Here is a 25,954-nt window from a genome sequence, read left to right as displayed (position 1 = left end):
TTCTAGAAACCCACAGAATGTGATTTTACATAGGACTGCAGCCACTGTAAAGCCGCATGAAAGTGCTTACATCAGAAAGCTTCAAGGGACACACAGAACACTCTTACATAGGACTGCACACATTTAGAAAGCTTTCAAGATCCCACACTACACATTGTTAATAGGACTGCACACACTTGAAACCTTCCAGAATCCCCCACAAGTCACTTTTACATGGGACTGCACACAACAGGACGGTTCCCATACAACATGCTTAGTGCTAGAGACACCAGGAAGCTTACATAGGACTGCACCTACCAGAAGTCTCCCAGACTTTCGCGCCCCATATCACTATACGCCCCCGAGCAGGTGAGGGAAGCAGCCGTCCGGTATGAAGGGGGGTCATGGGTGCTGGAGACACCTACACAAACTTCCTTGCTCCCAGTTCACACTCACAAGGTAGACGGCTGCGATACCCTCCTCTAGCGCTCACCGCCACACAGCTCCAGACCCCGCCCCTAGCGGTCACATGACACTGACGTCCTCACAGCTCCTTTAACCCGCTAGGATCTAGCATCCAGGCTGCAGTCAGAGGCTGGCACATCGCGGAGCAGGGAGCAGCATCCCTCACTGAGCACAGGAATGTCTGCTGCACGCTGCAACTCTACGGACCGCACCTGAGAGCACTGTTCACACCGAGCACACAGCACAGCCGGCTCCTGCACCCCAATGCACCATGTCCCCCCGGCTCTCCTGGATTACCCTAGCCCTATGCTTCTTTCTATTTGCACATAACGGGGACGCACAGACTGCCAAGGAAGGTAAGAGAGCCGCAAAGTTTTCTGGCAGCGCCCGGTGAGGGGTCGGCACTGTCAGACACCGGGAGAGTTAAGTTTTCTTCATTGTGGAGAAACTCTGCGCGCGTCATGGCAAGAAGTCGTCTATGTATAGGGCATCCCTGGGGAGCCTGGTCCCTCACAGTCACCGCCAGCTGCATTTAGCCGTGCCCTCCTGGGGCCGTGCCAGGGCTGACATGGGCACACTGTGCTGGAGTGCGAGACAACACACCTGAGCACTGGTCTATAGGGGGGCACTAATATACCCGAGCAGTGGTCTATAGGGGGGGCACTAATATACCCGAGCAGTGGTCTATAGGGGGGGCACTAATATACCCGAGCAGTGGTCTAGAGGGGGGGGGGCACTAATATACCCGAGCACTGGTCTAGAGGGGGGCACTAATATACCTGAGCACTGGTCTAGAGGGGGGCACTAATATACCTGAGCACTGGTCTAGAGGGGGGCACTCATATACCTGAGCACTGGTCTACAGGGGGGCACTAATATACCTGAGCACTGGTCTACAGGGGGGCACTCATATACCTGGCCACTGGTCTACAGGGGGGCACTAATATACCTGAGCACTGGTCTAGAGGGGGGGGGGGCACAGATATACCCGAGCACTGGTCTATAGGGGGGCACTAATATACCTGGCCACTGGTCTACAGGGGGGCACTAATATACCTGAGCACTGGTCTAGAGGGGGGGGGGGCACAGATATACCCGAGCACTGGTCTATAGGGGGGCACTAATATACCTGGCCACTGGTCTACAGGGGGGCACTAATATACCTGGCCACTGGTCTACAGGGGGGCACTAATATACCTGAGCACTGGTCTACAGGGGGGGCACTGATATACCTGAGCACTGGGCTAGAGGGGGGCACTAATATACCTGAGCACTGGGATAGAGGGGGGCACTAATATACCTGAGCACTGGGCTAGAGGGGGGCACTAATATACCTGAGCACTGGGCTAGAGGGGGGCACTAATATACCTGAGCACTGGGCTAGAGGGGGGCACTAATATACCTGAGCACTGGTCTAGAGGGGGGTACTAATATACCTGGCCACTGGTCTAGAGGGGGGCACTAATATACCTGGCCACTGGTCTACAGGGGGGCACTAATATACCTGGCCACTGGTCTACGGGGGGGCACTAATATACCTGGCCACTGGTCTACGGGGGGGCACTAATATACCTGGCCACTGGTCTACGGGGGGGCACTAATATACCTGAGCACTGGTCTACAGGGGGGCACTAATATACCTGAGCACTGGTGTACAGGGGGGGCACAGATATACCCGAGCACTGGGCTAGAGGGGGGCACTAATATACCTGAGCACTGGGCTAGAGGGGGGCACTAATATACCCGGCCACTGGTCTACAGGGGGGCACTAATATACCTGAGCACTGGTCTACAGAGAGGGGCACTAATATACCCAGCCACTGGTCTACAGAGAGGGGCACTAATATACCCGGCCACTGGTCTACAGAGAGGGGCACTAATATACCTGAGCACTGGTCTATAGGGGGGCACTAATATACCTGAGCACTGGTCTAGAAAGGGGCACTAATATACCCGAGCACTGGTCTACAGGGGGGGCACTAATATACCTGAGCACTGGTCTAGAGGGGGGCACTAATATACCTGAGCACTGGTCTAGAGGGGGGGCACTAATATACCCGGCCACTGGTCTACAGGGTGGCACTAATATACCCGGCCACTGGTCTAGAGGGGGGGCACTAATATACCCGGCCACTGGTCTAGAGGGGGGGCACTAATATACCCGGCCACTGGTCTACAGGGGGGCACTAATATACCCGGCCACTGGTCTACAGGGGGGCACTAATATACCCGGCCACTGGTCTACAGGGGGGCACTAATATACCCGGCCACTGGTCTACAGGGGGGCACTAATATACCCGGCCACTGGTCTACAGGGGGGGCACTAATATACCCGGCCACTGGTCTACAGGGGGGCACTAATATACCCGGCCACTGGTCTACAGGGGGGCACTAATATACCCGGCCACTGGTCTACAGGGGGGCACTAATATACCCGGCCACTGGTCTACAGGGGGGCACTAATATACCCGGCCACTGGTCTAGAGGGGGGCACTAATATACCCGAGCGCTGGTCTATAGGGGGGCACTAATATACCTGAGCACTGGTCTATAGGGGGGCACTAATATACCTGAGCGCTGGTCTATAGGGGGGCACTAATATACCTGAGCGCTGGTCTATAGGGGGGCACTAATATACCTGAGCACTGGTCTATAGGGGGGCACTAATATACCCGAGCGCTGGTCTAGAGGGGGGGCACAAATTTACCCGGCCACTGGTCTACAGGGGGGCACTAATATGCCTTGCCACTGGTCTACAGAGAGGGGCACTAATATACCTGAGCACTGGTCTATAGGGGGGCACTAATATACCTGAGCACTGGTCTATAGGGGGGCACTAATATACCTGAGCACTGGCCTATAGGGGGGCACTAATATACCTGAGCACTGGTCTATAGGGGGGCACTAATATACCCGAGCAGTGGTCTACAGGGGGGCACTAATATGCCCGGCCACTGGTCTACAGAGAGGGGCACTAATATACCTGAGCACTGGTCTATAGGGGGGCACTAATATACCCCGCCACTGGTCTACAAGGAGGCACTAATATGCCCGGCCACTGGTCTACAGAGAGGGGCACTAATATACCTTAGCACTGGTCTATAGGGGGGCACTGGTCTATAGGGGGGTACTAATATACTCGGCCACTGGTCTACAGGGGGGGCACTAATATACCTGAGCACTGGTCTGGAGAGGGGCACTGATATACCTGAGCACTTGTCTATAGGGGGGCACTATTATACCTGAGCACTGGTCTACAGGGGGGCACTAATATACCTGAGCACTTGTCTAGAGAAGGGCACTAATGCCTGGGCACTGGTCTTTAGAAGGGCACTGATAACTGGACACTGGTCTGGGCAGGTGCACTAATACCTTGGCACTTGATTTATAGAGGGGCACTAATACTTGTCTGCCACTCACCTGAGTACTAGTTTGTTTGGGGACACTAGTACAGTATCTGTGTCTCACATAAGGACACTAATACTTGTCTTTCACACACCCAGCACTGGTTTAGAGAGTGGTAACACTACTTGTGTCTGTCACACACCTCTAGTGTAGGTGGGAATAGTAGTGCATGTGTCTATCACACCCCTGAGTACCTGTGTGTATTGATAATACTTCTGTATTATATGGTGTCTGTTACACACCTGAGCCCTACTGTAAAAAGTAATCGCACTACCTGAGGATGTCACCTGCCCGAGCACACAGTGACAAGTGATAATAGTACTTGTCTGTCACACACCTAAGAACTAGTGTATTTAGAGATACTAATAGTTTTGTCTTGAGTATAAGTGTAGGTACCTGAGTATTAGTGTAATAGTTCATAGTATTACTTGTGTAATATCTTCACATGCAGGGCTAGTAATGTAGTAACAATAGTACTTGTTATGTGGTATGATATCATGGAGTAATAATGTAGATAGCAGTTGCAATGTGTGTAATGTAAGTGTTTATGTGTAGTGTTGTGTCACACACCAGGAATAGTGCTAGTGATGCTATAAGTTTTTTTTACTCTGTTGTGTCACACAATGAAGTATTGGTGACTGTAGTAGTGCACAGAGCACTAATGTATAAACCCTGTGTGCGCTGTGGGTGTAAGTACGGTAGTAATAATACTGTTATTTTGGCCTGTGGTGGGGCCCCTGGGCAGTACAGGTCACAGGCCACATACCCCTCACCTAAGACCTGTATTTCAGTACCATTGTGCTTTACTGACCCAGGGCCCCTGACTGCTTGTGTTACACACTTGGAGGTGAAGTTGCTGCTATAGTACTAGTGCAGATGATAACACTTCCACGTGCAATATTGTTACACACTTAGATGCAAAGCTGCGGATATAGAACTAATGCAGTTGTAGTATTATCACAGTATATAACAATAATATTTATTATTTATTATCATTATTAGTGATAGTGCTATGTTTCACTTGAAGGCGGAGTTGCTGCTAAAGGTACTAGTGCAGATGAGAACACGTCCATGTAGAATAGTGTTACACACTTTAATGTAAAGTGGCTGGTTCAGAACTAATACAGGTGTTGGGAAGTTGTATTAGCAGAGTATATAATAATGTTTTAATATTTTATTATTAATAATAGTGCTGTGCTACACATGTGAAGATGGAAGTGCTACTAGTGCAGTTGATAACACTTCTACATGTGATAGTGTTACACACTTGGATGGAAAGTGGCTAATATAGAACGAATAGGTGTTTCGGGAAGTTGTATTAGCAGAGTAGATAATAAAAATATATATTATTATTTTATTTTTATTATTATTATCATTTTTGTATATTATTTATTATTTTTTTATCATTTTTATATTATTATTATTATTATTATTATTATTACTATAAAAATGATAAAATATATTAATATATAAAAATGATAAAAATAATAATCATATAACAAATTATAATAATATTGATGGTAGTGCTGTGTTACACACTTGTAAGCAGAGTTGCTGCTATAGTACTAGTGCAAATAATAACTTTATGCTACGTGTAATAGTGTCACACACTTTGATGCAAAGGGGCTGATAAAGAACTAATGCAGGTGTTTTTTTTTTAGCAGAGTGTATAACAATAATATTTATTATTGTTATTTATTATTATTATTATTAGAGCTGTATTGCAGTGGAGAGCCCAGACAATGTGTTGCTATACCAGCAGCTTTCCCAGAGCTTTTGTGCTTGTTTTTGAGGGAAAGTTCCAGCCGGCGCCTGTAGAAGGAGCATAGTGACCACACAGAGCACCCAGCAGACAGCACAACTTCATGTGTCCTCTCCTCTCAGCATCACCTTGCACCCTGCTCATGACTGCTATGCCTGCATAATACCGTGCCCACTTATGTTCCAGTTTTTAGACCAGTGTTTTCCAGACAGTGTGTCTCCAGCTGTTGCAAAACTACAACTTCCAGCATGCCCGGACAGCCTTCGGCTGTCCGGGCATGCTGGGAGTTGTAGTTTTGCAACAGCTGGAGGCACACTATTTTAGACAGTATAGAATAAGTATGCTGGCAATATTATGAACCAGTAATACCAGTCGATGGGACGGCTCCTATATTTCTTAGTTTGTTGACAGAATGCATCCTATAGTGATCACAGTAAAGCACCGTACTCTATTTTTATATATTTTTTTTTTCCCATAAGTTTCCCACAACATAAGAAATCCAGAGCAACAAGAAAAGGATGTAAAGGTTTTGCCATATATTTTTATTTTCGAGATGGAGCCGGCCTCATTGAACGACAAGGCGGACTGTTAAGCCGAGTGCTGTCTGTTGTGACTAGCAGCCTAGATGTGATAATGGAAGCCTAATGTATGATAAGGTGAAGTAGCTCCAGTAGGTAGAGCAGAGCGCTGAACAATGAGCATTGCCCCTAGAGCAGGATGAATGTATTATGCAGATCACAGCTCAGTGTCAGCAGTGAATGATCCAGCCAAACAGGACACACACAAGAATAAAAAAAAAAAAACCTCCACAAGATAAGGAAGAGACTGCTGCCTTTCCTGGAGCAGCTTTCTAGCCGTAGTCCTGGGAATAGGGGTCTGTGCAGAAAGATCAGTCTCCAGTGCTCGCAGGCAAAACATATCCATTTCTTGTCCTTCTGCTTGAATCCACACGTCTCATTGTAGAACCATTACACCCAGTAAGTGATGTAGAAATGTGTGCTGTGGGGTAATGCTGACACACATTTTAAGCCTCCGCATGGTAATCTTCATCCAGAAACACAATACATATTTTATGGGATGGAAAGGTCAGCTCACTGTACAGGCAGCACTTGTTCTGCGCTGATACTTCCTATAGGATGATAATATCATGCGCCACTTAAGAATCAAAGACTAGAAAAGTAAGTCTAGCAGACGCAGGGCTCGTTTCTTAAAGAGACAGGCATAAAATAAAATAGGCTGCTTTTATGGCAAACAGCCGCTGCTTAGGATAAATAAAAGTTTGAAATATGACTGTTGTCGTAGATCGAGGGCCAGCGTGAGTCCCGAGTCAGCCATGGTATAGAGGTCATTTAATAAGACTGTAAAAGACCTGACCGTGCAATCTTGAGAATATGTGTGATTTCCCATGTTAGGTTTCAGTAGGCTTCAGCTCTCCGTGCGGCACATATTGTTACAGTAACGGAACAGATGAAGTCAGATATTGCGGTCTGTCACTAGTAAATAAAGTAGCTCCGAGACTGTTATATGCTGCTCTGTACAGTCACGGTTATGGCAGTATGTGGGACTATATATACCTGGATCACTCTTTTACTTTTAAAATATTGCATAGATTAGGGAAGGGCTCTCAGAACAACAGTGACTAAAATGTTGCAGGATTAAGTAACACAACTATATAGCAAAATTTTATTCCAAAGTAAAAAACAAACAAACAAAAAATCTGTAATCATAAATGTATTACTGACGATTGCTTATGTGACAGATTGAGGGGTACAGGGGTTGTTGGCCCAGTGGCCAAATAGTTTGACTTCACCGCAATGACAATAGGCCAAAGATAAAAAGATGTGCAAAGTAAATGTAGGAAACTGTTGATAGTGAAAAAGGACAGACAATCCTGTCTAAAAATCCTCTTTTGGCTGAAAGGTTTAGCAGCACAATCTTTAAGCTTAAAACGTGTACGAAGGGACTAGAATTGACTTGAAAACATGTCATAAAGAACATGCCAATTTACAACAGATTTGGTATAGACAAGAAGCATGTTGTGTGCGTTTTATACCCAAAGGTAATGAAATCAGTGAAACAGGAAGCACCATATGGGGTAGGAGAGCCCTTGACCACACCACAACCCCAAAACACATTTCCCACACTGTATATTGTTTCATACAGAAATATTCTGGCTTTCAGAAGGTTGTACTTTAAGTTTTTGTAAGTGTAATTGCTGAACGTACATGCGCTCGGTCATATAGGGATAAGTGACCCCTTCTGTACTCTTCTCTTGCAGTTATATTGCTGGATTCCAAAGCACAACAGACAGAATTGGAATGGATCTCCTCTCCGTCCAGTGGGGTAAGATTTCTTCCAAACAATCTGGAAAGAAAGGTTCATTTTATGCTTGACATGCTCAGAGCAAGCTTTAGGCTGGCAGAGAAACTCGTGCTATAAGAGAGCACTGGTAAAGGATTTAGATTTCATGTATATTTAAAAAAAGAAAAAAAGTTATTTTGGTGTTAAACACAAATGATTTCTGTTCCAGCCTGAAACCTTCTCAGTTGTGTGTTAACTATGCGTGTCTTTATCTAGTTCACCAATTGTAGTGTCTTTCCCACATTATAGGAGGCTATTATGGATGCTCCAACACACATTAACATGCTTTTGATGTAGTGCTTCAGTACTCAGGAAATAATTACCAGTGGACAGAAGATTACCCATCAGATATTGTTCTCTCAAATGGAGTTCACAGTCGACTTTGGGATGCAACAAGGAACTGACCTTCTTTAACCAGTTCATGACTACGTGTCCTGAATGTATGGTTGCTTGGTCTTGGCATACAAAACTGCACCATTGTAAAAGTATGGTGTGGGTTTACAGCTTTTTTTTTTTTTTTTTTTTTTTCCTCCCCAAAAAAATATGAAACTGTACTCGTAGTCCACGCAGATCACCAGAAACTAAACATATTATAGTATATTCTACAACTAAAAGAAAAAAGGAGCTTATTTATGATTATAGTTTACTGATATGAAGTATGTCATGAAAAGAAAATAGACATTTTTACATTTATCTCAATGTAACTGAACAGAAAGAAAGAAGCAACTAATACTATCAAATAATAATAAAAAAAACTTAAAAAAAAAGTTTAAAAAAAAAAACTTTGTGTGAAAAAAAGGTAACAAAAATCAATCAGGTTGTCAAACAAAATAACACGGAGTACCAAGAATTGTTAGGGACCAGAGCACCATACACCTCACTCTTTCATGTCACCGCGGTGATCATTACTTTTTAGGATTACCTAAAATGTTGGACCCTTCTTATTTTCTTGCTGCAACAGTTCTGTTGCATGTAGTATTTATTGTATGCTATACCTGTCATCTGATTAGATTCTGCTCTTCCAAAATAAATTTTTGGTATAATTACAAAATTGCCTATAAAATGTAACACATATGACTTGTCTAAAGTCTTCTTCTTTGTCATTGGTTTTAATAATGGCGCTTTAATGTAAGCGACCCAAAGCTGAGTTTCTGAAAGGAACACCAACTTGTTGTAAATCAGAAGGCTACAAGGAAATGACGTATAATTCATTGCAACGTCATGTGAAACAAATGCAAAAAATGTTTCTGGGGTTCGTCTAACTTTTTTACTAGTCTAATTTTAAAGCCATATATAGATTTCAGTAACTGTCACGTGAAATATATACAAGTAACTCAACACACAATACATTTGTTTGACAAGTACCCAGTATGCCAAGTAGTCTACCTTTCTTCTGCTTACATCTGTTCTCTTACTGTACATCTGTTTCCCATAGAACTTGTACACCCTTTATTTTCACGTATCCTCTAATATTGACAAGTGTTACACTACATCAGAAAATAGCCAAGCTGGCACCTTGCCTACCCGTCATCGTCCTGTTCTCAAAAATATGTCTTGTGCTATTTATGCATTGAATAAAAGTCCATCATTTGTTACATTTCATGTGAAGTGGAGTTCTCCATTTCTTAGTGATTCAACCAATTATCAGATACTTTTTCTTTTAATGCCTTGTTTATATAAAACTATAAGGTATAGTAACATAAAAGTAGTGTTGTCTGAGGGACTGAAAGTGGCTCTTCATAGAACATTGCTGGCAGAAACTATTCATGTTAGTTGATGTTGTGTATAGTAGGAATGGTCGTTATTTTTTCTACTAGGTTTGGAGGAATTATATGTTTTATTACAGTCTTCTTTCTTTATCAGGATCTGTTAGTAAACCTGCTAATACTGATTACTTTAGGATATATTCAAAAAATATTAGCTGCATGTAGTCTCTCAGTAGGCTGTATATATCTGGCACGCATGGATTAAACTATTGGAAGTGTCTGCCAGGTAAACAATGCTTTCTCTGTTCTATTGACTGATAGAATTTATATCTGTTTTCAGTGGGAAGAAATCAGTGGATTGGATGAGAATTACACACCAATTAGAACTTATCAGGTATGTCAGGTCCTGGAACCCAACCAGAACAACTGGCTACGAACTAACTGGATTTCAAAAGCCAACGCACAAAGGATTTTTGTTGAGCTAAAATTCACTTTAAGGGATTGTAATAGTCTTCCTGGTGTACTGGGAACTTGCAAGGAAACCTTTAACTTGTATTACTATGAAACAGATTACGAAACTGGCAGAAACCTGAGAGAAAATCAATATGTGAAAATAGACACGATCGCTGCAGATGAAAGTTTCACCCAAGGAGATCTTGGGGAACGGAAAATGAAACTGAACACAGAGGTTCGGGAGATTGGACCCCTCTCCAAGAAAGGATTCTACCTGGCATTTCAGGACGTAGGAGCCTGCATTGCCCTGGTGTCTGTGAAGGTCTACTATAAAAAGTGTTGGACCATTATAGAGAATTTAGCTGTGTTCCCTGACACGGTCACTGGCTCCGAATTCTCCTCTTTGGTTGAAGTAAGAGGGACATGTGTAAGCAATGCTGAGGAAGAAGCGGATAATTCTCCCAAGATGCACTGCAGTGCTGAAGGCGAATGGCTGGTGCCTATTGGAAAATGCATCTGCAAATCGGGTTATCAGCAAAAAGGCGATACTTGTGAACGTAAGTCTGATTTTATTTTTCTAAATCCTCAGCTGGTAGCATAGCGGCCATCACAAATTCATGGTGGTAAATACAAATGGTTATGAAATGACTCAGAAATGTTACAGATTAGAAACATTTTTTAATTGTTTATTTTAGATTTTATAATAAAATTGTAGAAAAGAATTATAGTTTATTTTTTGACAGAAATAAACAGGAATGGGCCATCACACTTGTATAACTCTAGCCAAAGCATTGCTCTGCGCTCACGCGTGTGGACTGTGTAAGAACATTATATGATGTTTAGGCTTTGTAAACATTTTATTATAGTTGTAGAAAAAAAATACAGAATTACAGTGTAGAAAACAGAGGAATTTATCCCTTGTATCCGCTCCAAGCAGTGGAAGATATTCTGATCCTGCAGAGCACAGCTTCTCCAAATGCATACCAATAGAGGTCTGTCTAGTGACAGTGACTGAAAGTATGTATCAGGGCAGCATGTGTGATGGGTTTTTCCCTAGGAAATACTGTTGCCCCTAACATTTCACTTCTGCAACATAAGAGATGATATTTATATGCTGATAGTAACAAGCAAGAACATCAAGGCACTTCCAGAGAACACATGCTTTGTTTTATAGAATATGCTTCACCTCTATCAATATTGGAATACATAAGGGAACATTTACTTGCTCTACGATTAGATTTCCTCAAATGGCATTTTCATAGCAATGTCTGTCAATAACAGCCATTTGTGTGTTGTAGACCTGTGGTGTTGTATTGGATAGTTAAGTACAATTCCATTCTACATTCTCAGATGCATCCTCTGCCAGGACAAATGAAGACTAAAATTCACCAGACTCTGGCACTTTTTCATTACTTGTGCCGCGTCTGTAGATGATAAATGCAATTCTGTAATCCTCAGGAAACTCAAATGACTTTCTCTAATAAGGTTTCATGTGTAATTGCTAAGCACTGGTGGATTCTGGTGCAGTTGATCAGACACTCCAGCGGTTGAGCACAATCCGCTTTAACACTTGTGGCAGAGAAATTGAAAGCAAGTTTGAAAGTTAGAAGTATAATCTAGTTAGAAATAGATGTTCTAGGTTGCCCAGGCATTTCACACAGCACTGTGTCTAAGCCCATAACAGCATTAAAGGCTTCCTTCCCATTTTAGCTCCACGTCATTGTGACAGAACTCTGTAGAGTATAATTTCTCCTCATAAACACAACCTTCCATGTGTGTCGCCTTCTGCAGCTATCGCAGCTATAGAGGAGAAAGGCAGAGTTGTTTAGCGTTATGGAAAACAAATGCTCTGAACAAGCTTACTTGAACAGGATACTTCATTTTGAGCAGCAAAATGTTGACTATATGCTTGTGCTGTCATTTATTGTGGAGAGTTTCACTGTTAGTTTGCTACAATAATTCCCTTCCTTGGCTTCCATCCCAAGCAACTGCAGAGAAAATGCTTTGCAGAAGAAATATACATCAGCCTCTGCCTGTACTGAGCCTGGCAGCCTGACCATGAATTCCCCACAGCTATGATGGAATACGTGAATTGCCAATGCACTTGATCATTGATTCCCAGATCGGTATACACTTACTGTCATCGCTCTCAAAGCTTCCTCCCTGATCTTAATGCCAAATGTTTAATCCAGTGTTAACCTAATGTGGTTATCTAAAATTCATATGGTGGCAGATTTACACAGACAGAAGCAGAAAAAGCTAAACGTTTGTCACCGTCCATGTAAATCCTTAGAAACCGTGATTGCACTCTCAATATGACTATAAGCAATGCGTGTAGGCTTCATTATTAAATAATTAGCTGGCTCACAGCCTTGACATTGTGCTGCCTTTACCCATCAAGAAAGCAGTGCTGCTAACCTTGTTCTACAAGGTAGAGCAGTGAGCTGAAGTTCACTCTGCTGCAAACTCCTTTTATACTTTGCTTTGACTGATGGCTCAGCAGCACTGTATAGCAGAGCCCATCTTACATCCATGCTGGGTACATTATACCTTGCCAGCACACCCTTAATGTGCTATATTAGAGTACTTAATGTGATCCTGTTGCCTCTGTCAGTAACTTCCCACCTGGGAGAGCAAGCATCCTTCCGACATCTTTATCAAGGCCAGCAGCTATATAGTACATACATTTTATAGATCACCACAAAGAACTGAAGTGCAGGAATTAATTTGCCTTAAGTGTTAATAATGTATGATCAGGCTGCTTCAGTCTATTCCCTCTTTCTAATGTTTCCTTGTTAGCATGGCATGCAAAAACTAATGTGGAAATGGAGCCATTTGAAAGTCTGAAAAGAACTTTCTGTATGTCACTATTTCTAATAGAAACCTCATTGGAAATGCTGTTAATATTTCATGTTTCATGTTCATATTTCATATTTGTGTGGCATATTTTTACAAATATAACATTTAAAAAAGACCTGAAGTTGTGTGTTTCCCAGTTGACTGTTCTGCAGCACCTTGAAATTCAGTAGCTACCAAGGCATTGAGATGTTTTCCAAGCCTTGTATTGGCTCCTAGTAATCTCCCCATACATTAAATATGAGCATAATGTGTGTGTCTCTATCGGACTAGAGGAACGAGTGCTTGGCTCCTTTCATTGCCGGTTATTAAACACACAGATGAGCATTACGGCTCTTGGAAATACTTCTTTCAATCAAATCGTCAAAGCATCAGCTATGTAATGATGAGCTTTAACTAAATTGTCCTGTGATTTCATCATTCAGCATGGAAGAGAAAGGGAAATGGGGCTTCAGTTTCATTCCTTTATCCTCAAAACAGAGAACCGCTGTGAAGGCAGAACTTGATAGGTGCGCACAATAGGGCAAATTGTTCTGGAGCTGAAGGCTTGTGTCATTATTTCTAAATCCACCAACTCACTCGGGGAAGTCACAAAATGAACTGGATTTATTCAGTCTGAAACCTGGCTATACTCTTTTCCCTCAAATGATATATTTTATTGTAAACAGCTTTCAGGAGTCAGTGACTGAACTTCTCTCAAAAAAGTGGAAGTGGCCCATGTACTTATAATGGTGTAGATGAGCCATAATAGTCAGGGGAAAGTCAGGAATCATACCAGCTTTTACTTATGTACAATACATTTATGTAGATCTGTTCATTTTTTATTCTGCCAGTTTAGTGTCAATGCCAAATAAAATGCTGTACAAAAGATAGTAGAATCCTAGTCTTTTCCTCATGTCCCTTCTTTATTATGGGTTTGCTTTTTTGGTTTTTAAATGTGCCACAAAACTACGCAACTAATGTGATTTCTAGCCCAATACAAAATTTTATGTAGACTTAAGTTTTTTCATATACACTTTACTCGCATAAAGAACATATTTCACCTAAGATTAAGAAATTGCCTATAATTGTAAAATACATGTACCTTAGGGGCTATGTCTACTGTCTACAGGCTCATCTACCCCATGACCATGCCTACCTGCGCTCTGTGATAACTTAAGAGCTACCATTTGAGTCCTAGAGCTTAGGCAACTGAGGTGGCTCCGAAGTAAGCACGATTTCCTTCCAAATTCCCATGTTTGCATTGGTTTTTGCTGGTTTTCTCCCGCTCTTCAAAAGCACATTTATTTTACATTTTATTTTACTTTCCTTATTATGAAATTAATTTATTCATTATTCTGGTATCATGCTTATAGTACATCTGTCCTATTGTGTTTTTAAGATGCACCTGAGACCTGTCCAACGTTGTTTATTGTTTAAGAACCTTTTTATTATGATCTACTTTGGAACAAAAATTTTAGGCAGAATTGAGCTTGACTAAATAATGTTAAATTTTGACACTACACCAACATACCTCCTTTTTTGAGACACCAAATTGAAAACTGTGTGGAAATGTACGCCAATAATGGCTAAGAACTTTAAACATCTGGATATTGACCCAATTGGACCTGTAATATCTCATAGGTCTTGCTCACACAGGTTCTTTTTTTCTATATGTAATCTAGTATCTAGTATAGTTTTAAATTGCAATCCATGCTGTACTTGGCACAGATTTATTTTTACATGAATTTCATTATGTGTTGGAGGGCGACACTAATATTTTCATGCAAAAAACATATAGCTTCCTTTCAGATAGCCTGGATGCAGATTAGCTCACTGAATGGAACAATGGCCAAATTTGCAGCATTGAAAGTAAAAATTCATGGCAGAAATGTTCGGGTTCACTATGGATTATATTAATGGGAAGAGCAGCTGCACACTGCACATAAGCTATGTCAGGGATGACCGTTTTAGATTGCGCGGGGGGTCCAACTGCTGATGACCCCCAGCGATATCCTGTACGAAGCCTCGGCTCTTCCGCCACGCCCCCTCCATATAACTCTCTATGAGCGAGCCATTCTGCAATCTTCAGCGCTCCCATAGAGTGAGGGTCGTGATGCGTGGCTCTGAGGGAGTTCTGTACAAGAGAATCGGGGGGGTTGGCGTTTAGCGGTCGAACAACCCCCCCCCCCCCCCCCACCGCAATCTAAAACTTATCCCCCATCCTGTGTATAGAGGATAACTTTTATTAGTAACAGTTAGCGTGAGATCTCCTTTTACCTAAAGTTAGGTAACCAGAGAATTGAAAGAACCTAGTTTTAATACAGTATCAGAATTTGTTATTCTCAATCTTGGTACGTACCACAGAAAGTTTGAAAACAGCTACTCCTTAAAAAGTGTACATTCACACGTGTATTTTCTGCTGCTGATTTTGCTGTAGCCGCTTTGGCTACCCATTAAAGTCAATGGGCAGCAAATCAGCAGCAAAAAATGTGCACATGTGAACGTACCCATAGGGTTAAAAAAAAAAAAAAACCCTGAGGGATCACAGAGACATATGATTCATGATGTAAGTCTCAGCACAGCACTGTGACATCGATATGATCATACCGGGCCAGTTTTGTTATATATATATATATATATATATATATATCTCTATCGGTGTGTATATATAATAATTTTTTTATTTTTTTTTTTTGTCATTTTTAGACAAGGGGATGAGCAACATTGTTCTAATTTATTTAGGCAATAGCCAGACATAGAAAATTATAATTAAAGCGTGTAATACCATTAACCCCTTGCCGCAAATGGACATTCATTAATGTCAATCTGCGGCTCCCGATGTAAGACGCACACTCAGCAGGCGAGCGCGCATCATATCCGGTGGGTCCCGATTGCTATAGGCTACCAGGACCCACTGCTAATGCTGGACATCGCCGATCGGGCTGAATTAACCCTTTTAGACACGGCAATCAAACTTGATCGCCATGTCTAAAACTAAAGTAAACATTGCTCAGTGGTGCTGTTCGGGACTGCTGCGGTGAAATCACAGCATCCCGAACAGCTTGCAGGGCGCGAGGAGGATCCCTATCTGCCTCATCGGTGTCCAATAGCTGAATGACTGTTCCGTGCCTTAGATCCAGGCAGGAGTAGTTGAGCGGTGATAACACTGATCACTGCCATGCTATTGCCATGCTGCCATGCTATCAGTGTAAAAGAAATCAGTTCATGCAATGTTATAGTCCCCTATGGGGGCTATAACATTGTGAAAATAAATTGTTAATAAATGTGATTTAACCCCTTCCCTAATAAGTTTTGAATCACCCATCCTTTTACCATTTAAAAAAAACAAAACAAAAAACTGTGTAAATAAAAATAAACATGTGGTATCGCCACGTGCGTAAATGTCCGAACTATAAAAATATATAATTAATTAAACCGCACGGTCAATGGCGTACACGTAAAAAAAATTCCAAAGTCCAAAGTAGCGTCTTTTTGGTCACTTTTTATACCACAAAAAATGAATAAAAAGTGATCAAAAAGTCAGATCAAAACAAAAAGGGTACCAATAAAAACTTCAGACCACAGTGTAAAAAATGAGTCCTCATACATCCCCATATGCGGAAAAATAAAAAAAGTTATAGGGGTCAGAAGAGGACATTTTTTCAACGTATTAATTTTTGGTTGTAGAGGTGTTTTTATTTATTTTTTTTATTTTTATTTTTTTTGTAGTAAAATAAAATCAAACCTATATAAATTGGATATCCTTGCGACCGTATGGACCGTATGGACTGCACTGCGTAGAAACGGAAGCAGCTAAAAATAACAAAAATGCCTTTTTTTTTTTTTTCAATTTTGCCCCACAAATATTTTTTTTCTGGTCTTGCCATAGATTTTGTAGTGAAATTATTAATGGTATTACAAAGTAAAATTGTTGGCGCAAAGAACAAGCCCTTTTATACATGTTTAGGTGGAAAATTAATTTTTTTTTTCTCACCTTCTAAAAATCATAAGTGCAAAAATGAAAAATCGCCAAAGAGGGAAGGGGTTAACAAACTTTAGCTGTGTTAAAAAAAAAAGTGCACACTGACCTCCTTCACACACCCTTTTTGTGGTGTTTTTTTATCCATTGCAAGTTCATTTTTTGTTTAATCATGCTGTTTTAAGGGCTTCTATTAAAAAAAAATTCTGGGGAAAAACAGCAACAGCTGCAGTATACTGTGTTTTGGAAAGTCTGCCACTGACCCAAAATAATACACTCGAGACAAACGCAATTGCCGCAAAGTAAACAGTGTCGCAGATTGAGCATTTCATAATTCCTTACGGACTTCCAGCCAACATCTGGGTGCATGGTTTTTAGACAAAAAAAATAAGCCATGTGGGTATGGGGTTTCGTATTCCCCTACTGACATACAGCTAACATCTAGCTGAGGCATTTTTTAGACAAAAAAAGCCACGTGTCCTCAGGCCTTTCATTTTTAAAAATACTGTATGTAAAACCACCCATAGATGTAAAGTTGACACACCTAACAGACAGGTATAGTTACAACTGGGACTTTTAGGCTGTTTTCACATGCTGAAAAATTTGCACAATTTCTGACTGAAAACACGGGCAGACATTCCTTAAATTTGTTTCAGCCGACGGTAGGACTGCTCGTAAATACGACATCTCCAAGGGGATTCCCTAGAAACATTGAACATGTTCATTGTTTCGGTTTCTGTTGGCAGGTGTTTCCGCTGCAGAAATTCTGCTGTGTACACCATAAAATCAGTGGGACAATGGTAATGCTGCAGCGGAATTTCTGGTCGGAAATCCGCTGTATGAACATGTCCTCACAGTTTTATACACACACACAGGGTATGACTCTCTTTTATTTTTTATTTATTTATTTATTTTTATTTATTTATTTATTTATTTATTTTTTATTCCAAAATTCTTTTAGAGCAGGCCTGCACAACTCTGCAGTATGTGGGGTTCCAAAATTAAAATGGACTACATTTCTCAGGGTCGTACACAGGTTAAAATGGTGGGTATTCCCATCTCGACTCGTGTAGTTTAAATTGTAGGACATGTCAAGGTAAATGTTTTTGCAAATACATTAAGTTAACAAACTTCCCTCCTTCTCCTGATATTCCTGCTCTTTTCCTGCTGTTGTCAACAGCTTGTTGTAACCTAGTCCTAGGACCTTCCCTGACCATTGAAGGCAGGGACAGCAAACGTCAGCTGCCTGTGTTACTTCTATCTCCGACATTGCTGCACCACCAACCAAAGCAATGTGATCCTGTGCCCCTCATGGAAGGTCTTAGACTAGTCACTAAATGTTGGGAAGGCCAATTATAAAACCTTCCAAGTAATCTTACCTTTCTTCTGGAGAAATGGGGAATCTGCTGGCTGATAACAGAGAGCACATGAGTTACATACACTAAGGGTACATTCACACGGGCGGATTTATTTGAGGGTTTCCCGCTGTGTATTTGAAAGGGGGCGGGCTCTTCTCGGCTGTCCGCAGTGGATTTTCCGCAGTGTAAATTCCGCCGTGGCCAATCTGCTGTGGACAGCCGAGAAGAGCCCGCTCCCTTTCAAATAAATCCGCCCGTGTGAACGTACCCTAAATCAGCAATTACCATTGACTAGGACCACTGTCACATTGGGGGCAGAGCTCAGCAGTGGGTGGGTAGTGGGGAATCAAGGGACCTGTGATCATCATGGGACATTAGGGGGGGGGGGACAGAGCCTTCTTTACACTGAGGGCAGTGTAAATCCTATATGCCTCAATGTCAAGGTGAGGATTTTTGTCTAGTCACTATACTAGGACCTTATTTACCATTACACAACCCTCGGGGGCTGCAATAAATATTTTGGTCATATGCTTTTAGGCAAGGAGTCAGGTGTTAACAAAAGAAGCTGCAGAATAAAATATGATGCAGTTAAAATCCAACATGCCCAAGCATCTGCTGTCATGCCCCTATACCCATAGTTGTTTGGCCAACCCTACTGAGATTTGTGGGTTTACCTGACACGTGCATGGCCAGCTGTAGAGATGAAACTGTCCTTTCCCAATCATTGGGTTCCATAACAATAGTTTTTTAAAGAGTAACATATAGATAGTCATATCTGAAACAGTAGTTATACAATCTCTGTGCTGTGTCTGTTTGTTTCCTAAACGGTTAAATGTTTAGCTCCACTTAAACACTGAACACTCAAGTTTCACTGAGGTTAAGCAAATCCCCTAGTTATCCTCACAGGGTCAGTGAAGCTGAGCTATGGATCTGTTTGCTGGGACTTCACATTGGAAATCTGCTTTAGCTGTCCCTGAGCACGCAGAACTGACAAGGGGAGCAAGGAGTCGCCTGTGACGTTCTTGAGGAAAATAACTCTGCAGAACCAAGAACTTTGATCTTCCGGGAAATAAATTTGCCAGTGACCACATTGTTCAATCTATGTCATTTCTGTAGAGAAACATAATGCAACTCTGCAAACAACCACACATATCTCCCCCTCCTGGGCCATTAGTTGGACTCACCATTACATTTCCATGATACATGTAGAGTTGACATCTAAAGTGTTGTGTAGACATGTCAAAAGTTTTGATCAGTCTGACCCTCAACAATCTCAAGAATGGGAAGCACTTAGCTAAGCACTTCCCATCCTGTCTCCTCACTGCCTGAGTCATGACATGTCAGAAGTTTACAAAATTACAATGACCCTTTTTAAAAGGGCTTTGAGAAAAAAAGTCTCCTAGGACTGTATCCACCTTTTCCAGCCCACCGTAGCACCTGAAAGCTGAACTAATTTATGCAGGCTAAAGTCAGCAACTGCGAGCCGAGAAGTTCGTGACAAATTGAATCACTGTAACTTCGCTCATCTCTACTGAAAATCCCACCATTAGGGGTCCCCATACCTAATGACACACTAACCAGTCCTGCAGCAGTATCAGGCTTGTCCATGAGTCATGGACAAGAGATGGCTCATGGACAAGGCTGCATGAGCAGACACACCAATCACCTCCCACCACCACAAGGAGGGGCACGCCCCTTTCTCCTAAGAGGGTTTCTAACACTGTGGGCTAAAGAAAAGATGCATTTTTATAATAAATATAGATGACAGAGGCATAAAAATTTAGATGTATATAGTTAGGATTAGGTACTGAGTAACATATATATACGCTGTTGCAGATCAGTGTTACCACTAGTACTTAAGGCAGGCAGGAACTAGTTAACAGAAGATCTAGTAATGCTTCTATAGTCTATTAGGAAAAGTCCACAAGCGAAGTGTAGCAGTGCTGTTTGTGTTCTCTTTGTTTGTTTTCTACTGAAGTGTGCAAATCAAATGAATAATCCACATTTGAATCTCCTGCTGATCATCCCACCATTGGAAGCCTATATGAATATGTAAGCAGACGAGGCCTCTTATTATTTATAATCAGTCAGACGCTAACCGATGACAGGAATCCCAGAGAGCCGTGACATTGATTGATAGACGTGCTGCGAGACGCCGCACAAGCCATTTAGTCACATAACACCACAGTCGCCCAGCAGCCCCTAAAAAGCATCATGCCAGGCATTCACTTTTCTGTAAACGCCACAGAAGACATTTGTGAGAGGGGGGGGGGCATGCTTTTTGGTATTTATTGTGCAAATCGACAGGTAATAATGCAGGGCTGGCATTCACATTCTATGTACTAATATAAAATATGTGTAACCTCTAATAATCTCTTCTTATCTCTCGATGGAGTCTTTGTCATATTTGGCAGCAACCTAATGCTTCTAGGTTACATATTGCATAGAATAAATATAGATTTTGATTTGTGACCAGTGCTTTAACGTGGTAATGCAAAAACATATGCAAAGGTGTTTTCTAGGTAAAACCCAGTGCAGACTGCCTTGTCTGTATTTAGATGGTGTTCAGTGATCCAGCTAATTCAGTTCTGAATAGAAATGTACCATATATGTCAACTGTTACATAGATAACAAGCCAAAAATCCACCAGTTAGAAGTGACTGAAAATAACACACAAAAAGCATGTAAGCAAAAGGCGTTGAAATTTTCATTTCCGCGTGTGGAACTCAGCTCGAATTCCACGCCAATTCCGCGCGAAATCTCTGTGAGTTCTTGTGGAAAAGTAACAATATTTTGAGGCAGAAAATTTCTGCTTGATTTCCGCCCCAATTCCTCAGTGTGAATATACCCTTATAGGACATGGGATAGAAGAATAGGGTCTATGTTACTCCACTGTTTACTTATAGCATCAAAAACTGGCACTATTATGAGGGTTGTGTATTTAACCAAAGTCCTAACACAACATAATTGTGATGTATCTGCAAAGGTGGATGTCCCTTCTGGATTAGGACCTATTGGTATGGAGCCTTAAGGGGTATACCAGGAAAAAACTATATTTTTTTATTTTTATTTTTATTTTTTTTATGTATATCAACTGGCTCCAGAAAGTTAAACAGATTTGTAAATTACTTCTATTAAAAAATCTTAATCCTTTCAATAATTATCAGCTGCTGAAGTTGAGTTGTTCTTTTCTGTCTGGCAACAGGGCTCTCTGCTGACATCTCTGCTTGTCTCGGGAACTGCACAGAGTAGAAGTGGTTTGCTATGGGGATTTGCTTCTAAACTGGACGGTTCCTGAGACACGTATCATCAGAGATCTCTTGGACAGAAAAGAACAACTCAACTTCAGCAGCTCATAAGTACTGAAAGGATTAAGATTTTTTTTTTTTTTTTTATAGAAATCATTTACAAATCTGTTTAACTTTCTGGAGCCAGATTTTTCCTGGATAACCCCTTTTAATGTAGATCGTGCTATTAGAACTTGTCTCATAAGAATGCATTTAAACTGCACAATTGATGGTGTTTTATTATGTGTAGCTGATTGATGTTTGCTGGTGGCTTCATATGTACCCTAAGTAAGATGCATGGGATAGAAGGAACTAAAAATAAAAAACCCTGAAAAAGCACGGTGCTCCTTTTTTCTCGCTGTTTACACACTGGTTGTTTGAAATGCGTGCTTTCACTTCCTGTCACCCTATGTGGCATTGAGTCACTGTACGTCTTGAACGTGCACAATCCATCACTGTCACACTTGTATTCACTGTCATTCAAGCGTAAATGACCAATCACTGTCACATTAATTGTTATATAGTATATGCACACATCACGGCTAAACAATGGATCCATAGCGGAAACCACTTGAGAGTTGTATATGGGGGGAGCAGGGTATAAGGCAGTGTTTTCCAAACCGTGTGTCTCCAGCTGTTGCAAAACTACAACTCCCTGCATGCCCGGACAGCCTTCGGCTGTCCGGGCATGCAGGGAGTTGTAGTTTTGCAACAGCTGGAGACACACGGTTTGGAAACACTGTTATAAGATAATAAATGCTATAATTTCTCCGATTCTTTAATAAGCCCCCTACCCCGTCACTGCTTCCCATATTAGCCTATTTCTAATACACATGTAAAATAGTAATTTCAGTATCGCTATTGATATTCCAGCACTTTGGTGTAAACATCGTAGGAAATAAGTGATGTGAAGGGTCCCTGCACTATTTTGCCCTTGGCTTTCGTTTTAGTATGGAAATAGTGACGCCAAGGTCACAGAAACAAAGCTTCTTCAATTTAATTTAGGTTCCGGCTATGCAGAAGATATTGCATTGTGAATTGTCACAATTGATATTACAAACAGTGCTAAATCTTGAATAGCAATTTTCTCATGGTTCCCATGATTTCCCAAGCAGCGGTGTAGGATTATACATTACAGAATCCAGCTTGGCTTTGTAGAGAAGTGTTATCATCTTATGTCTTAATTATTGTTCAGAACGTACAATAACCGTAAAGAAAATGTAACTCTCCTCCGGTCTGCTCACCATTGGTGGGAGATGCGTTTCATCTCGCTACACATATCATGTGGTGTTTAGGGGCCTAAATGTATTAAACTTCTGATTTATTGTCTCAGACAATATTACGTATCAGCCATTAACAGAGATGTTCAGTGGAACACATGGAAAGCATGACTGTGGTTGCCTCCAAATAGCTAGCTCTGGTAATTTTTTAAAGGCCCCTTGCGATTTTGAATGTGTTTTCCACAAGGCTACGACTGTAGATTTTTTTTATTTTTTTTTTTTTTTTGCGCCTCTTAAAACTGCCCCTCATTTTTTCCCTCTATGATGTATTTTGTGTGTGTATGTGAGTGTGATTTTTTTTTTCTCTTTTGCGTGTGAATCAGTATAAGTATTTTATTTGTCAATTTTATCCAAGCGTATTTCTAATTAAGTCGTGATTCTTTCATCATATGGAGAATTGTGGGAGAAAAGCCACCACTTTGCCATAGCATGCAGCGATTTTGTAAAAACTGTTACTGAGCCTAAAAATGCCACTTAAAGGATACAAAAAAAGGAGTTTTTGGAGTTTATGGAGTTTCATATTTCCATCATGACTCCCAGCTAATATCTGGTCACAGTGTTTTTGGCAAAAATAAAATAAAAAAATCTATATATATATATATAAAAAGTGGCAAAGATGGTGTTTTCAAGATGCGCCCCCCCAATTTAATTTTTTTTTTTTTTTCCCCAACAAAGTCCAGTCAACCTAGGAAAGTGAAGCATATGTTCAGGCTGTTGCCGCCACCCTAAATAACTGCTGCATCTAGCTGCCGAGACACATAGGGATGCCTAAAATTGAGCATACTGTTAACTTCACATCAAGTCACTCTGTAGCACAGTCCTTTATCCTGGGATGATACTGCCTCGGCATCTTTGCCAGCACGATGCCCTCTATGCAAGAGAAACATGTTGGCAGGTCCCCTTAATAGCTGCACGTATACCAATAAGGCTGCGTTCACACAGCACATTTTTGTTAAACATTTTTAATGTTGAAATGTGTTTTTTTTTGTTTTGGTTGGTGGACTTACTGAGAGACATGGGCGTTTATCAAAACAAAAAAGCATGTTTAAAATGGAACAAAAGCACACAATGTGAATCCAATCTACTGTTTCCGCTAAGCAGATGCATAGTTCTTTCATTTATACTCCTATGTGGGTTTGCTTTTAATATAATTTATTAAATTACAGAAAGACATGATGTATGCAATAATACAAACACTCTTCTTGTCGATGCCTGTTTGATATTCTTCATGTAATGAAGTATAATTAAATTTATTCCGTCTGATGTAGAAGACAGGAATGTATAAATACAGATCCAAGCTTTCTCATTTTGTGCTTTCTTCCTTTTAGATTCCTCTCTTATATGATTTTGTATGTCTGCCCCATTAGGTCTGGACTATACTGCCATTAACTATGCATACAGAATACAGAAGAATGCATACAGCTCAATGTTGTGTTTAGGACTGCAGCTGTATAGCTACATCGCTAGTTAGAGTAGCCAGGCCTATATCCAGTTCGTGATAAGTTGTCATCTTTCAGGTTCCTTAGATGCTAGAAAGAAATTCTCCTGTATTTAGATGGTGTTCTAATATAACTTCTTTATTCCCCTCACTGCCATGCATAAACGAGAGTTCATTTTATTCCCTTTCCCCTATCTTAGTACAATTAATGTGCATTGTCATATTCAGCCTGTAGGGATGCCACATGCCCTTTGGCTTTTTCATTATATAGCCATACAGTTGTTGTCAGCTCAGCATAAAACATGGCGGCACATTGGCCTCCTCCAGCCCAGACAGCCACTCGTGTAGCCTTTGGGCCGCCAGGTAGAGAGTGCTGCCTTGGGGCTTTACTGAATATGTTAATATGAAGTGTTCACTTAATGCATATTCATTAGTATCTGAAGTTTTAGTTCCATGTTTTTGTATTGCAGAAAAAGAGATTATTACCCAGCAGGTTATCAAGTGATTAAGCATGATAGCAAATCAGATGTAATTATGCACCAAAATGAAAAATGATTAGAAGTGATCGTCAAATTTGCCTGAAGTTTGCTGTAAAATATAGATAAATTGTGTTGTGATAAAATGTGACAGTATAGAAGAGGGAACAAGGATGCTGCCCGCGTAAGTGAAGAAACTGTTAACGTCTTGAGGCTAAACACGTATCACTTTCTCTTAAATGCCATGGGGAACCTAAGATAAGTGGATAGGCATTTTCTATGTTGATGGGGTATTCGCTTGTCCGATCGCATACTTCCCAACAGACAGCAGAGAAGCAATTAAAAAAAAGACATCTATGCCAGAGTTTAGCTGGCCAAAGAGGGCAAGCTCTTGTGCTTAAGAAGGATAGAAAGCGATCGATAGAAATGTCTGGACCTGTTAGCACCAATAAAGCTGAAGACCACTGGGAGCTCTGAGAGGGCCTTTTGTTGTAGAGATACTGAAGAGACTGAACTGTGGCACGATAGAGGGGATGGGGTCAGTCTGTGCAATCATCCATCTTCCTCGGTGGCAGCTTTCTGTCACATTGTAGCTCAGATCAGCTGAACAGGGACATCTCTTTTGTGGACACCAGGCCGTTCTAAACCAAGTATAAATTAAGTTAATATTCCATGACCTTATCCAGAGCCAATAAAAACATTCATGTCACCTAGGTAATAATGGCATGTGACACTTCAGAACACAGCCACCACTGGCTCTTATGTGTTTACCCTGGACCCCTATCCAAAGATGCATTGTTACTCTGCCATAGACGTCTTATGATTTTCTAGCTGAAATTTACCTCTTGACCTTAAGATTAAATTATGCCTTTGCATGTCATTATACATATGCCTAATATATTCACATGGGGGTTAATTGGATTACTCTTAGGAGAAATGTTATACTAAAAAAACAGGCTGGCAGAAGCATGAATACTTATGTATGTGCAGGTGCAGGGTTTCTCCCGAACATTTGCAATCTCCACAAGTTTCAGCTTTATAATCAGCATAGTTTTACATTTAGAGAAGAAATACAAAGTATAGAATATCAGAATTAAAAGAAAAATTACATGTTTATTGGTGAACAATGATATGTAAATGGGGCAGTCTGAAATGATAATGGGGAAG

General features: G+C 41.2%; 1 protein-coding gene across 4 annotated transcripts in view; it reads left to right on the top strand.

The window, feature by feature from the left end:
• Nucleotides 1-572: 572 nt before the first annotated feature.
• EPHA7 (EPH receptor A7) overlaps nucleotides 573-25,954 on the top strand; it is a 214,161-nt gene continuing 188,779 nt past the window's right edge. For all 4 annotated transcript variants that reach the window (XM_056566131.1, XM_056566129.1, XM_056566130.1 and 1 more), the window contains exons 1-3: nucleotides 573-800; nucleotides 7,890-7,954; nucleotides 10,019-10,688. In XM_056566131.1, coding sequence (XP_056422106.1) covers nucleotides 716-800; nucleotides 7,890-7,954; nucleotides 10,019-10,688 — 820 coding nt within the window. In that variant the 5' untranslated portion in view covers nucleotides 573-715. The remainder of the gene's footprint in view (nucleotides 801-7,889; nucleotides 7,955-10,018; nucleotides 10,689-25,954) is intronic.

The sequence above is a fragment of the Hyla sarda genome, chromosome 3, assembly GCF_029499605.1.
Source record: "Hyla sarda isolate aHylSar1 chromosome 3, aHylSar1.hap1, whole genome shotgun sequence".
Lineage (NCBI taxonomy): Eukaryota > Metazoa > Chordata > Amphibia > Anura > Hylidae > Hyla > Hyla sarda.
Note: the sequence above shows the minus strand (reverse complement) of the source record. Positions and strands in the feature narration are given on the sequence as shown.